This window comes from Puma concolor, chromosome C1, assembly GCF_028749965.1.
Source record: "Puma concolor isolate L17-30 chromosome C1, mPumCon1.1.hap2, whole genome shotgun sequence".
Taxonomy (NCBI): Eukaryota; Metazoa; Chordata; class Mammalia; order Carnivora; family Felidae; genus Puma; species Puma concolor.
Genome location: NC_141674.1, coordinates 222,158,059 through 222,171,600, shown reverse-complemented (window position 1 = coordinate 222,171,600; position 13,542 = coordinate 222,158,059). Strand labels below are relative to the sequence as shown.

Below are 13,542 nucleotides of genomic sequence, written 5' to 3'. Positions count from 1 at the left end.
AGGATCTGTGGTTACTTCTGGTGCCTCCATCTGTGGCTCTCTTGTAAACACCAGCTGCCACCCTCCAAGGCCACACGGAGTCCTTCCTAGGTGTGGGCATGGCCCTATGCTGGGGCAGTGCTCCCTCACCAAGGGCTGTCCTCCAGGACCAGCTCTTCCCGCAGCGCTGGGGGAGTGCTCCCTCACCGAGGGCTGTCCTCCAGGACCAGCTCTTCCCGCAGCGCTGGGGGAGTGCTCCCTCACCGAGGGCTGTCCTCCAGGACCAGCTCTTCCCGCAGCGCTGGGGGAGTGCTCCCTCACCGAGGGCTGTCCTCCAGGACCAGCTCTTCCCGCAGCGCTGGGGCAGTGCTCCCTCACCGAGGGCTGTCCTCCAGGACCAGCTCTTCCCGCAGCGCTGGGGCAGTGCTCCCTCACCGAGGGCTGTCCTCCAGGACCAGCTCTTCCCGCAGTGCTCAACTACCAGAGACCAGGGCCAGCGGGCGGGAGCATGGAGGCCACACCCAGCACTGGCCGGTAAGCAGAAGTGGGGGACTGACCAAGGGGAGAATCCTCCCCTCCAGCCTAGATCTCTGACCCCCGGCCGTGTGGCTGCTCAGCCTCCCACCAGGGGCCCTCCCCCACGGCGCCTCCAGAAGGCAGGACCTGGAGACGGAGGGCCCGTGTCCCCAGCAGGCCCCGCGGCATGGACTCTGGCTGTGCACACGGGCGCACTGATGACCACGGACACTCCGTGCAGCAGGCACTGCTACCATCCCCACTTAATGGAACAGCCCTCTGAGGCTCAGAGAGGTTCAGTAATTGGCCCAAGGTCACACAGCAAGTGAATGTGGAGCTGGCACTTGAACCCCAGTTGGGAAGGGTCTTTGCTCTACAGCCCTGGCGGGGGGGGGGGGGGGGCGGCGGTGTGACTGCAAACCTCACCTCAACATGCGCATGTCTGGATTCACGTGTTAGCTCTCTTTACTTCCGACTTCCTACATAACACGTGGTCACCGTGGCCAGCAGAGCCACAGCTCACAGGACACGACCGACGCTCGTCCTGTCCTCGTGCCACTGGCTCTGCTGGTGGCTGCGTTTCAGCGGGAGAACAGCCCCAGCATGCGGGAGGAGCTCAGGTAACACCCACTGAGTGATGCAGAGAGACTGTCACCTCTGAATGTCCCCGTCACCTCCGGGTGCCCGTAGACACCCCTGCTCCGTGGTCCGGCCCCACCCCCAGCCCCTGCAGGCCCTCCTGGGTGCATACACTGGCCGGAGCACTGGCCCCGCTGGACCGTCTGCTGAGGCCCGCTGACCCCTTCCCGGGGCGCTGACGAGTCGAAGAATTACGCGGAGGACCACGAAGGACGCCAGGCGAGGCGCAACGGTCCTCAGAAAACCACACAGCACACGCATGACGTGGTGCCTCGCCCGCTCTCCTAGGAGCGCGCTCTGCGTGAGCTGACGGCAGGTCTAGAACCAGCCGAGACGTCAAGGTCGTGGAGAGTGTGAGAGGGATTGCCGGCCACCCGCTGCAAACGAAAGGGGACAGAGTGCACCGGCGGCTTCCACGGCAACCACGCCCCAGATACCCCACCGCTGCCTCGTTCGTAGTAACAGGAGACGCTCAAGTCCACTTAGAGGTTAGCAAAAACAGAAACGCGATTTCTTCCTCGGCCGTGCTCGCCAATTGCCCGAATTCCTTCCCCGGGCCTCGCCATGCACCCCAGCTGAGGACCCCGGCCTCCCGCGCCCTGCCTTCACACCTGTCGGTCCGCCACAGTTCGCCCTCCTCCAGAGACGACTCCGCCACCCACCCCTGCGAGGCCATCCTGGCCCCAATGCAGAAGGGTGCCCCTCCCCCGTGCTCCCGGCCGCTGGTCCCACCCCGCCCAGAGCTTTGGTTCAAGGTGCTTCGCATGAGGCGCTACCGGCATTTCTGGAAGCCACCTCCTGGCTGTTCAAGAGTGCCCAGCACTTCACAGGGTCCCTGGCCCTGACCGAAAATGCCCCCAGCGCACAGCTCCTACTTGGGAACCACACCAGACCTGGGGATGGGGCTTTAGCTGTGTGTGTCTGACCTGTCCCCCAAACCCCCAAATGCGCAGTGATGGGGACGTGCCAGTCCCTGGGTCACTTGAGGGCAGGATGCCAAGATGCCCGGACTCTCCGTGGTGTGGGCAGCCCGTGCCACGCCGGGGGAGGAGGTCAGGACGGCAGAGCGGAATTAAGAGCCTCATCCTTTTAAAATAACTCTGTCGGTCCACTGTGTCCCACACTCCATGACAACGAGATGTGAGTGATCGTGAGCCAACCCAGGCAGTGGGTGGCATCATCTCTGTCCCCAGGGCCTGGAGATGGTCACAGGTGGGTGGGATATACTCCCTTGGCCCCCAGAGCCAGGGACAGGCAGTCGGGGGCCCCGGAGCCTAAGGACACACTCGGTTGTCACCCGTGGCTCACCACGGGGGCCCACATGGTTCGATGTGGCACCAGGCACGTAGGATGCCGTTAGACACAGGGATGGGCCTGGATGGGACTCGCAGGCTCAGAAAGTGGGTCCTCAGTGTTGGGGATACTGTCTGAAGGTATGCACGGGCCACCAACCCCCAGATTCCAGTGCCGATGGGGAGGGAGCCCCAGAGAGGACAGGTGCACCTGTCCAGGGCCTGGCTGTCCACCCTCCAGGTGTTGGTGGCACTGCCACTGTCCTAGGACTGACCAGCTGGGGTGCAGATGAGGCTTGGACAGTCAGTGTAGGCAGGCTCTGGCCCGCTGAGTCCAGGATGGTCCGAAGGCCCCAAGGGAGTTTCTCACTAGACCTTGATCTTCTGGGAGACAGAGACCGTGGCTTTTCACCTCTGTGTTCCAGAAACTGGCAGAGGGCGAGCACACAGTGGATGAAAGGTGGAGACCCTTGCCCCGGCCTGGCCAGCCCTTCCTCATCACAAGGGGCAGGGCAGTGGGGCTCGGACATCTGTTGCCGTCAGGAGCACCGGCTCTGACCTCAGGAGGCCCTCCCGGGGGCGGCTGGCCAGGCGCTCCTGCAGTCGAGTGTCACGAGGGCCTCAACTGGGCCTCACATGGGCCTGAGAGTTTCCTGGCCCCTTCCCGGGCCCCTCTCTCCTCGTGCCTGTGGGTGCTCCGGGGCCTCGAGCCCCAGCTCTCCGTCCTACCGCCGACCTCCCCCTTGCACTCTGGACCACATGCCCAGCACCTATGGGACAGGGACACACAACGTCCCCCTAGTGCCCCCTCCCAGGGTGGGCACTGTTACCCAGTACCCACACCGGACACCGAGGCAATGAGGCAATTTGGAGAAACCCCTCAAGGGACAGGCCTCTGAGCACGGGGGACCCCTTTCTGGGACCCGGCTTCCTCATCCACACGCTACGTGGCCGGACCCACCCTGCAGACACCCATGGAAGCAAGCACCTCCAAGCCAGAGACTGGAGGCAGCCAGCGCGAGGGGCTAAAGGAAGCAGGGCCTCGGTCCTCAGCAGGTGCTAGTGGGGGGCGGGGAGAGGCCCAGAGCGGGGTTCCCGCAGGCCCCCCCGCCGGCCAGCTCTCCTCCTCTCTTCTGGTCCTCGCGTCCACTGCGGGGCCCTGGGGCTCACGGCGCAGTCCCCCGTGCTGTGCTCTGCTGGCTCTCACCCAGCACCACCCGACAGGGCCAGTCCCCAGCTCGGACCGGCCAGTCTCCCCTGTGAGGCGCAGCAGGGGTGGTGGGCGGGGCCCTGGGCCTCCGGGGGCTGAGGTCAGGACAGATGGCAAGGGAGCCGGATTGATGGAGCCCCTCGGGGCTGCCCTGTCACCCAGCCAAGCCTCCAGGACCCAGGGAGCACTTAGCACGAGTGAGCAGCAAGCTTCCTCAGCTGGGCCACCGTACCAGGGGACAGCCGCCCCACGGTGCCACCTTCTGCCTCCCCGTCTCCGAACCATGTGCCCCCTCCTGGCCTCTGGGCCCCCCTCCCTCCCCCAGGCATATTCCAGCACCTGCCCCGAATGCTGGGCCCCCTCCCCTCAGGTGGGGACCTTGAGCCCGTCGAAAGAACACTGGTGTCACTGAGTACCATCCCAGCCAGGTGCCCCCAACCCCACGGAGGTCTTAAGGCCGCCTCACCGCCCGCCCCGCTTCTGGGACGTGACACAAGCCGGATGTGTCGGCGGGTCAGCGGTCAGCAGGCCCCGAACGCTGAAAGGAGTGGCCCCTGACCCTCCCGCCTGGACAGAGATGGAGAAGTTGAGGCTCACAGGGGGCTGGAGACTACTCAAGGACCCGGCGGGGTCAGGGCCTAGACCTCTGAGCCCACCCACACCAGGGCCGTGCCCGGAGAAGCTTGTGGGTGGGAAGGGGCCTGACCCCTCCACACTGTCACCAGGGCCTCGGTACGCATCTGTGCCGGGCTCCCGAGCCTGTGGCGGACACGTGGAGGCACAAGCCTGTCCCGAGGAGCCACGGTCGCGAAACAGCCGGGGCTCGGGACCACCGCGGCCAGACGGAAAGTGTCTCAGGGAGCAGATGGGCTGGGCCACCTGATTCATCCGCTGCAGTCCTGGCCCCAGGAGGTCAGAGGTGCCCTTATTTGAGTAGGGGGTCTGTGAAGGTGAGGTCACACGGGAGTTGGGTGGCCCCTAATCTGATAGGTGTCCTTACTTTTTGAAGGTGAAACCTGGAGGCAGATGAGCCCATGTGGACAACCCACATGAAGCCAGAGACATTCAGGCCCAAAAGGCCAAGGACCCCCAGCGGCTGCCGGAAGCCGGCAGGGCCTGGAACGGGTCCTGCCCCCCAGATCCCAAGGGAGCCAGCCCCGCACACCTTGATCCCGAACTTTCGGCCTTAGAACTGCCAGACGGTAACCTTCTGTTGCATAAGCTGCCCAGCGTGTGCGTCTGACACGCCCCCGGCACCCGGCCCAGGCCTGGCACACGGGAGATGCTTGGAGTATTTACTGCCGAGGCCCGCCCAGACTTGGGGAGAACCCTGGGAAGCAGGGCAAGCCCCAGAGCGTGGGTGCTTGGGGGACGCCTGGCCAGGCCGGTGCCAGCCGTGTGCCAGGGGCGGGCACGGGGAGGACCCACCTGGCAGGAGGGGGTGTGTGTACCAGAAGACGACCCAGCTAGGAGCTGGCAGGAGAGGATGCTGAGGCCACAGGCAGAGGAGGGCACGGGACGAGGCTGGCCTGCCCGCACCCCCCCCCCCCCAGCGGCTCCTAAACCCACCCAGGATTCTAGGGCTCCTGCTGGGAGAACAGGTGTGCACTCCCCCTGCACTCCCCCCACCCAGAGCCTCCCCGGCATCCACAGCCCGTCTGAAGTCAGTGTCTGAAGTCAGTCGAGGAGGCTTGGCCTGGGTCCTGCCCCCCAGCAGGGAGGCCACGCCTGCCCTCACCTCACACCTGGCCGCCATGTGCCCTCACCTGGGAAGGTGGGGAGAGGCCTGGGGCGGGAGGAAGCATCCCCATCCGTGCCACCCCCGCCCCCAGGAGACTTCCAGCAGCGAGGGGCACCTGCCCGGGCCTGTTCCTAGACAAACACCAGCAAGAAAGACTGCCAGCCGCCCTAGCAGCGAGGAGCCGGGCTCCGGGGTGGGTGGCCTCCGGCTGAAGCCCTCACGCTCTGGAGTCTTCTCGTCTTCTCCCCAGTGTGGGCAGTGACCTGGGCCCACAGGGCTCTGCTAATGGTCAGATGTGATCGGGGATGGCCCCCAGCAGAGACGCTGGATAGGCAGGGGCTGCACTGGACAGCAGGGCCCAGTGTCCTCCAGGCGCCTGACAGGGGCCCTGAGCCTTGGTCTGAAATCACCCTGAACTAAGCAGGTCTTGGAAAGAAGAGTCTGCCTTACAAGGGAGGTGCTCCTGCTGCCTGGGCACGTCCAGGCCTGGGCACGGCAGAGGCCGGTCCCATGCCCGACCCGACTCCCAACGGCCTCGGGGCAGGCCCTCTCCTGTCCAGGGCCAGCCAGGCTGACACCCGTGCCTGTGGGTGTGGATGGCCTGGCACGATCATGGGCACCCCCACACAACCGGGCTCTCCTCCCGGTTCTGAACCCAGCCTGCTGCCTGGCCGACGTGTCCCCAGTCCCTCTCCCAAGAGGCTGGGCCACCGTCTGTCAACCTCAGACTTACACTGTTCCTTAATTAGTGCCTGCACGGAGCCGGGCCGACCTGCCTCGTCCCCTAGGCTCTCACCCCTGGAGAAGCACTTGTCCGTGAGTCCTGGGGGACTTGGCCCAGCACGGTGCTGGGGACACGCCGGGGGTTTCTTGCAATGGCCAGGAACACACAGCCAGGCCATCCTGCATGTACCTGGGGCTCATCTGATTCACGCCCCTGGTGCCTGGGAACAGCCCTCCTCGGGCAGGAGCAACAGCCCTCAAGGCCTGCGGAAGAGCTGGCCGCCACCAGACAGGTATGGGGGGGGGGGCGGGCGGGCAGAGGGCAAGGCCCAGCTATGAGGAAGGCCAGTGTATACACGGCCCTGTCCTGACGGAGGGAGGGAGGCCAGGTCATAGGCTCGGGAAGAGTTCCAGTTAAGAGATGTTCTAAGCCAGCCTAGAAAGGAAGCCAGGCCCAGGAGAGCCCACAGGAGAAGGCGGTGGGGGGGACCACCAGGGCCTGGGCCTCGGGCTCCTATCTCAGGCCTCCAGGCCGGGATGGCTCCAAGCCTTCCAGAAAACTCGGAGCCCAGGACTGGGCAGCAGCAAATGCCATAGGCTTTGGGGTCCACAGCTTGAGCTGCACGTGGGCTACGCGTGCTGGGCAAAGTTACGTGGCTCCCCTGGGCCTCGGTTTACTCATCTGTGAAGCAGGTCTACAAAAACCCTTCCTCACCCGAGGCATCAAACAGACAGTAACGCGAAAAGATGTGCACCGAGTCGGGGTCACGTTAAGGGGTCTCAAGACGCTACTGCCCGAGGGGTCTGCGTGGGCCTGCAAAGACCCCAGGGCAGGGGCAGGGGGAGAACGTGGGCCGGGGCCAGCCACACAGTGCACGGTGCCAGCACATCCCTTCCTGGGCACCTTCAGGGGCGGTCGTGACCATTCCCAGTGTTGTGCGTGAAAACCAGGGGCCGCGTGGCGCGGGAGGCTTGCGCAGCAGGACTGACATTTGAAGTAAGGCCCAGGGAGGATGTTGCTCCTCTCGCAGGAACACCGCAGCGTGTCCAGCAGGGGGCTCAGGCCGTTGCATCATGCAGCTGGCCCCGTCGAGTCCTGGCTCCCTCGGGCCTTCCCATCACACGCCTCCCCCCGTCATCTCAGGCTGGGGATGATGAAACCATAGGTCCTCAAACGGCAGAGGGACGGAGCCGTAGCACAACCAGGGGCTGAGGACCACCTGGGGACCCGGGCCAGGCACACGGGGTGTTTTGGCCTTCTGAACAGGGCAGGGTACACAGAACCCCGTGGTCTGGGGCCAGGCCGTGTGCCATGTGGCCTGTGAGAGCCCTATAGGCCACAGGTGATGGACAGATACTGGGTCCAGCCAGGACAGCCCTTTCTGGGATGCGGGCTTCTGAGGACCCTCCCCCAGAGTCTCTCACCACCCAACAGGCGTCGGGGGTCAGAGCCGGCACACGGAAGCAACGGTTTCTGCCGATGGGCCCGGGGGGTGGTCCTTGGTGTGAGCTCCAGGGTACGCTGTCCCCCCCCTTGCCGGCAGGTAGGCTCAACCCCAGGCCAGAGGGGACATCAACCGGTTCTCACTGCACTGACGGCCCCCTCTAACCTCCAACCCCCAGCGCTGGACCTCTAGACCCCTCCTCCTCTGCCCAGGCCCTTCGTCTCTCCCTGCCCACCCTCCATGGCCCGGCACAGAGCAGGGCACAGGTGCGTCCCCAGCAATGTGGACCGAGGACCTACTTGGTGCCGGGAACGGGGCCAGCTTCTGTGGCTACAACACAGATGTGACAGGAGGGGCCCCTGTCCCCAGCACCCCAGCGAAGGGTCAGAGCAGTACAAGGCATGTCACTGGAGTGCCAGGAAGCCAGGCAGGTGCTGGGAAGACAGCTGGGGGCCAGGAGCGACCTCGCAGGCAGAGGCAGAAAGCCTGCGGGCTCCAGCGGGCATGTGTGATTCAGCACGGGGCACTGCACGTCCCCGGCACTGGCTCCCGGCAGAGGGATCCCTCACTTTCTCTGTTGCCTTCTGGCCTTCGGGAGGGTTCCCTGGGCTTTGTGGCCCCCACGGCCTTACCCAGCTGCTGCCTCCCCAGGCCCGCTTCCTCACCTGTAAAATGACAACAGCTGTCATCACCAACTGCCGGGCACGGCCATCCAAAAGAATCACACGAAGTCACGAACTGGAATCTTATGTGGCCTGACACTCCCCACTCTCACGAGCTCACCGTCATTTCTAAGGTCCCTTGGGCAGAGGCCGTAAACACCTCCCTGCTTTCCAACCACTCCACCCGGTCAGGGCCGGCTGAGTCAGGGGGGGCTCTCTCTCCACAGGCGGGGACCCCAGGTCCCCACGCTAGAGAAGTCTGGCCGCCAGGCCTGCAGGAGAGGAGAAGCAGACAGGGTTTCCCCAGAGGCGCGTGCTGTGTGAGGCCGCCAGGGGGCGCCTGGTCCACGGAGGCCAGGCCCCGCGGCAACAGGAGGGGACGGCCCGCCGCTGCCCTGGGAGGTCACCCTGTATCCTCTGCTCCACGTGGCGCTGGCACCGTCTGGGCGCCTGGGCCCTGCAGGGCCCTCCAACGTCCCAGCGTTCATGGGGGCTTCAGCCACAGGCTGAAGGGAGGTGGCCCCTCTGAAGAAGCCCTCGCGCTAGGACGGAGGAGCTGAGGGGCGCCCGCAGAGGGGGCGCCGGCAGAGAGCGCGGCCCCTGGCATTCCAGGCCCGGAGGAGGGTGGCACCCAAGCCCTGGCCAGCACGACGCTGGGACAGCTGCTGGGTAGCCACTGCCCCCCAGCCGGACAGCCAGCACCCCGTCTCCACCCATCACACACAGAGACTGCAATGCACTTTGATCGTCCGGGGCCCCTGATCGACTGCCTCCCCCAACCCGAGGGGAGCAGGAGCTGGGCCCCAGCCCAGCCTCCGCCCTTCCCCAGCTTCCCCAGTTTGCCCCATTCTCTCCCACCCCTTGGCAACTGCCCAAACTCGGCCTCCTGGCCTCTTGGCCTCACCGAGACAGAGGCCTGTGGGTTTGAGCAAGTTTAGGATGGCCCCTGAGGTCACAGTGGCCGAGCGGGAGTGAGTACACGGAGAAGAGGCACAGGCAGAGGCTTCCAGCCAAGATCGGGGGCTGAGTGGGGGCGTCTGGGGTGGGATCCAGAGGGAAGGCTGGGGACACCCAGGCCAAAGTTCTCCTGTTTGTGTGGGAGGAGGGGCAGTGGTGGAGCAGAGGGCGAGCCCAACTGCAGAGGGCCCTGTGCAGCCAGGGAGCCCGGCAAACCCGGCCCGCCGGAGAGGCAGGCCTGACACAGACAGGAACTCTCAGCAGAGGGAGATGCCGGAAGGCCCGCTCCGGGGTATCGAGAGGGGGCCTCTCCAGAGCCTTGGTGGCCGGGTGGGCAGGTATGTCCAAGGGTCTCTCAAGGCAGCCCTGTGTGTGTCTGACCGTCCCGGGGCCCAGGGGGCCAGAACCCGGCTGCCTCCCTCCCGGTCCCCAGCAAGGCAGGGCCATGGACTGCACACGGATAAGCTCCTCTGTCACTCAGAATTCCTGTATTTGTGGTCATTCCCTGTCCCCCATGTCACCGTCTGAGCAGAACCCTTACTCACAGCTCTCCCCCTAGTTTGGGAGAAATCCCTTCCCTAAAAGAAACTAGTCCGCTCTGAGCTTGCCCACCGTGTCCCAGGCGCCCTGCACAGACCTAGTGTGGTTCCCCACACAGTTGCAGTGTGAAGAGCCTGGGGGTCTGGGTGGTCCTTAGGACATTGTACTCCACCCCCCACCCTCCAAAGCTCCTCAGAGGCCGGCAGGGAGGGGGTGGGCAGGACTGCAGGCAGCTGCAGGGCTGAGGATGCCTGGGAGGGTCGATGCTTTTACAAAGAAAAGAAACGGCCCCTGGGCGGGATCCAAAGCGCCGACCACCTGCAGCTCGACTCCCCGCCAGAGGCGGCCCCGAGTGCCAGGCCGGCGAGCCACGAGTCCAAGTTCGCCAGGCAGGAGCCCTTGCTTCGGGCTCCAGGTGGCAGAGGTCAGCGCCTCGCCCCCACCCCCAGGCGCACGGCTGACTCCCTACCTCGCAGGGGCCCACTCCCGCCAAGAATGGGGGACTTGTAATTGAACCCACCCAGGCTGCCGCTGCTGGGGACCCCAAAGGAATCCCCAGGCCCGACCCGCGGCGCCTCCCAGAGAGGCCCGACCAGACAAATGGGAGTCCCTTGCCCGCGGCCGCCGTCAGCTGCGCCCCGACAGCCGGCCCCGCAGTCAGCCCTGCGCGCCCCCGGGCTCGGACCCCCCGCCCCGCCACCGCGCTGGGCCGAGCCGATGGCCGAAGACGCCCAGCCCTAGCTCTGGCCCTGTAGGACTCCCCGCCGGGGACGGCCCGGGCCACAGCCCCACGAGCACAGCTCCGCGGGGAAGGGGCCGGCGTGCGTGCTCGCGGCTGGGGGGCGGCCGAGAGGAGCGCACGAGACCCGGGCGGCACTCGGGGGCGAGGGCCCGAGGGGGTGCAGACGGGCGGGGGCGCAGGCGGCCGGCTCCGGGCTCAGGGCACGCAGGGGAGAGCAGGAGCGCGCAGTAGGGACCCGGGCGCGCCGGGGTCCGGGGCCCCGGGTGCCGCGCCCTCACTTACCCGAGATCTCCGCCTGGGGCACGTCGCTGAGGCTGAAGCCCTTGGCCCCGTAGATCTGGCGGACTTCGCTGCAGCTCCGGCTCTTGCTGGCAGGGTCCCCGCGGGCGCAGGCGGCCAGCGCGGCGGCCGCGCAAAGCAGCCACCAGCCTCGGGCCCGCAGCTCCATGGCGGGGCCGGGGCGCCCCGGCCGCCCGCCCGCCCGCGCCTCTCTCGGATCCCGGCCTGGGCCGCGCAGCCCCCACCCGCGAAGGGCAGAGCCAAGGTCCCGGCGCGTGCGGCTCGCGGTCCGCAGGCAGCGGCGGCCGAGAAGGCGGCGACAACAAAAGCCGGCGGCGCGGGGCGCGCGGGGCGCGAGGTCCGGCCGCTCGGTCGGGCGGCACAGAGCGCGGCGGGCGAGCGCGCAGTCCCGGCTCGGCGCCTCCCCTGCCGGCGGCCCGGCCCCTCGGCTGCCGGGGCGGGGGCGGGGCGGGGCGGGGCGAGCAGGGGCGGGGCGCGCGGGGCGGGCGGGGCGAGCAGGGGCGGGGAGCGGCGCGGCGCGGGGCGCACCGGGCGCTCCTCCCGCTCCCCGAGGCCTGGGGCCGCCGGCTCGCGCCGCGCTGCGGGGCGCTCGCGGGGGGGGGGGGAGGGCGGGGCTACCGGGGAGCGCCGGGGCCGCGACGGGGTCCCCGAGGGCGGGTCCCCCACGCCCAGCGCCCGGGGCGGCGGCGGCGGCGGCGGCACCACCTGTGGGGGCGGGGGCGGGGGTGCTGAGGCAGGGCTTCCCCCGCCGGACGTGACGTCACGCCTCCCGCGCGCCTATCAGGGGCTTCCCCGCCCCCCAGCCGAAATCGGCATCCCTCCTACCTTCGCCTCCCTCGCTCCCGCCCTGCCTCCCTGCACCCTGGCGGCGCGCCCGCGTGTCCGCTCCCGCAGCGCCGCCTTCCCCTCTGCGCGCCGTCCCCCTCCTGGCCTGCACCGCCGTCCCGGCCCCTCGCCCCCCCACGTCCGCCTCAGTGGCCTGTCCCACGGCTCCGGCTCACACCTGAGATTTTGGTGGGGAGGGTCGGGGCGGGGGGCCGTACGCCGGAAACTAGCTGGGACGCCCGACCCCACCCTTTCTCAGCCCTGTAGAGAGGCAGCCAACGACTTAGTTATTGGACATGCTCAGCCGGGTTTTGGTCTCCTCCGCGTGGGTCCTGGAGAATCCAATGTGACCCAAGCAGAACGTCTCTGTAGGCTGGGGTCACTGGGCGGTGGCGGGTAACCTCGGAGCAGGGATGAGTTCGGGGCCAACAACAGGTCAGGTAGCTGGGGGGTGAGCAGGGCGGGCAGGCCAGAGAGCTTGATGGGAGAGGCCGGTGGGGCAGCACGCGAGGTGGTCAGAGTGGGTGGGCCGGCAGTGCCCTAGCTGCAGGGGGGAGTGGGGATGAGGGTCCGTGTTAGGGGAGGTAGGAAGCTGAGGGCGCTGGTATCTGGAGGCCTTCCGGTTCCTTTCCAACCCAGCTGCTGCGCCCCTCCCCTGGCCTCCACTCTCCCCACTGCCCTGGGGCAAAGGCCTCAAAGACCACCAAGGCCACCAGGCCCCCAGGCCATGAACCCACATACCTAACTGGCAGAGATGGGAGGACGGCAAACGAGTCAGTACCCTTGGCAGAGGACCCCGAGATAACTGCCATGTGGCAATAAGAGCCTCAGGGCTGTGGTCTCCCCTCACTGCAGGGAACGGTAGCCCGTGTGTGCAGGGTGTCAGCTGTGTGGGCTGTGAGCGGGGGTGGGGGGCCCTCCCTCCCTTGGGACTCAAGGGAGCAGTTGGCTCTGCAGCCCGAGAAGGGGCCTGGGGTCTCCTGCCCTGCCTCCCAGAGAAGGCTGCTCCCTTCACCCGGAGACACTGAGTCATTGTACCAGAGGGAGGCTTTGGGGACCCGACCCGAGTGTGCAGACCTCCTGCCCTCCCCACGCACCTGCTGCCTCATCATGTTGGTGACTCACGGACCCCCGCACGGCACACACAGACACACGGGCCTGTTCCTTCTTGTCTCCCCCTGGCACAGCTGCCCGGACACCTCCCCCTCCACACCACATGCCCGCCCGGCTTGGCAGGCAGCCCCCGATAGGGTTAGGAACACCGGCCCGGGCACTGGGCACTATAGGAGCTCACCTCTGGCCTCCAGGTCAGGCAAGAGCCTGGACCCGGGCCTAAACTCGAGGCTCTCTCTCTGTCTTGTTGTTATGGTGATCGCTGTTGCCACCTCTTAATCCGACCGCTGGGAAATTCCTCAGGGTGGGGTCAGTGTCCAGTGCATTTCCGGGCCTTCAGACAACAGTGTGGCCGAAATGTCCGTGCACCGCGCGCACAGCTCAGGTCTCCAGGGCCGCCCTGCCCGGGCTCCTCCATCCCATAGAGAAATCCTTCCCACCACCTGCAAGGTCAGTCCCACCACCTGCAAGGTCAACGAATCACTCCAGCATCCCGCAGGGGCAAGACGAGCTGTGATGAGGGCCCCTCCTTGGGGTCGGCACATGGCCAAGGGCGGGGGGTCAGCAAGTGGGACGGTCCTCGTGGCTCTGGATGGGGCTGTACCTGCCGGAGAGCCTTGATGACGAGGGGCCCGGAGGGCACGTGCAGAGGGCAGCTGGCGAGGCAGCAGCAGACCTGGGACGGCTAGATGGTCGCCGCTGGAGGTGGCTCTGCTGAAGGCTGCCAGATGTGGGGGCCAGCTGCACCTCCCTTTCCGTCTTCTCTCTCGCGTCGTCTGGTTGCCATCGCCTTCCTTGCTCCCCCACCCACGGGGCGTGCTTACGTTTTACAGGCTGTGTACACGGGTACTGGGCGCG

The 13,542-nt window shown here is 67.0% G+C and overlaps 1 protein-coding gene across 1 annotated transcript in view; it reads right to left on the bottom strand.

Annotated features, from left to right (window-relative positions):
• The window catches only part of GPC1 (glypican 1), a 28,189-nt gene extending 17,023 nt beyond the window's left edge, over window positions 1-11,166 (bottom strand). Inside the window, exon 1 of the mRNA XM_086720133.1 lies at window positions 10,729-11,166. Coding sequence (XP_086576259.1) covers window positions 10,729-10,894 — 166 coding nt within the window. The 5' untranslated portion in view covers window positions 10,895-11,166. The remainder of the gene's footprint in view (window positions 1-10,728) is intronic.
• Between the last annotated feature and the right edge of the window lie 2,376 nt (window positions 11,167-13,542).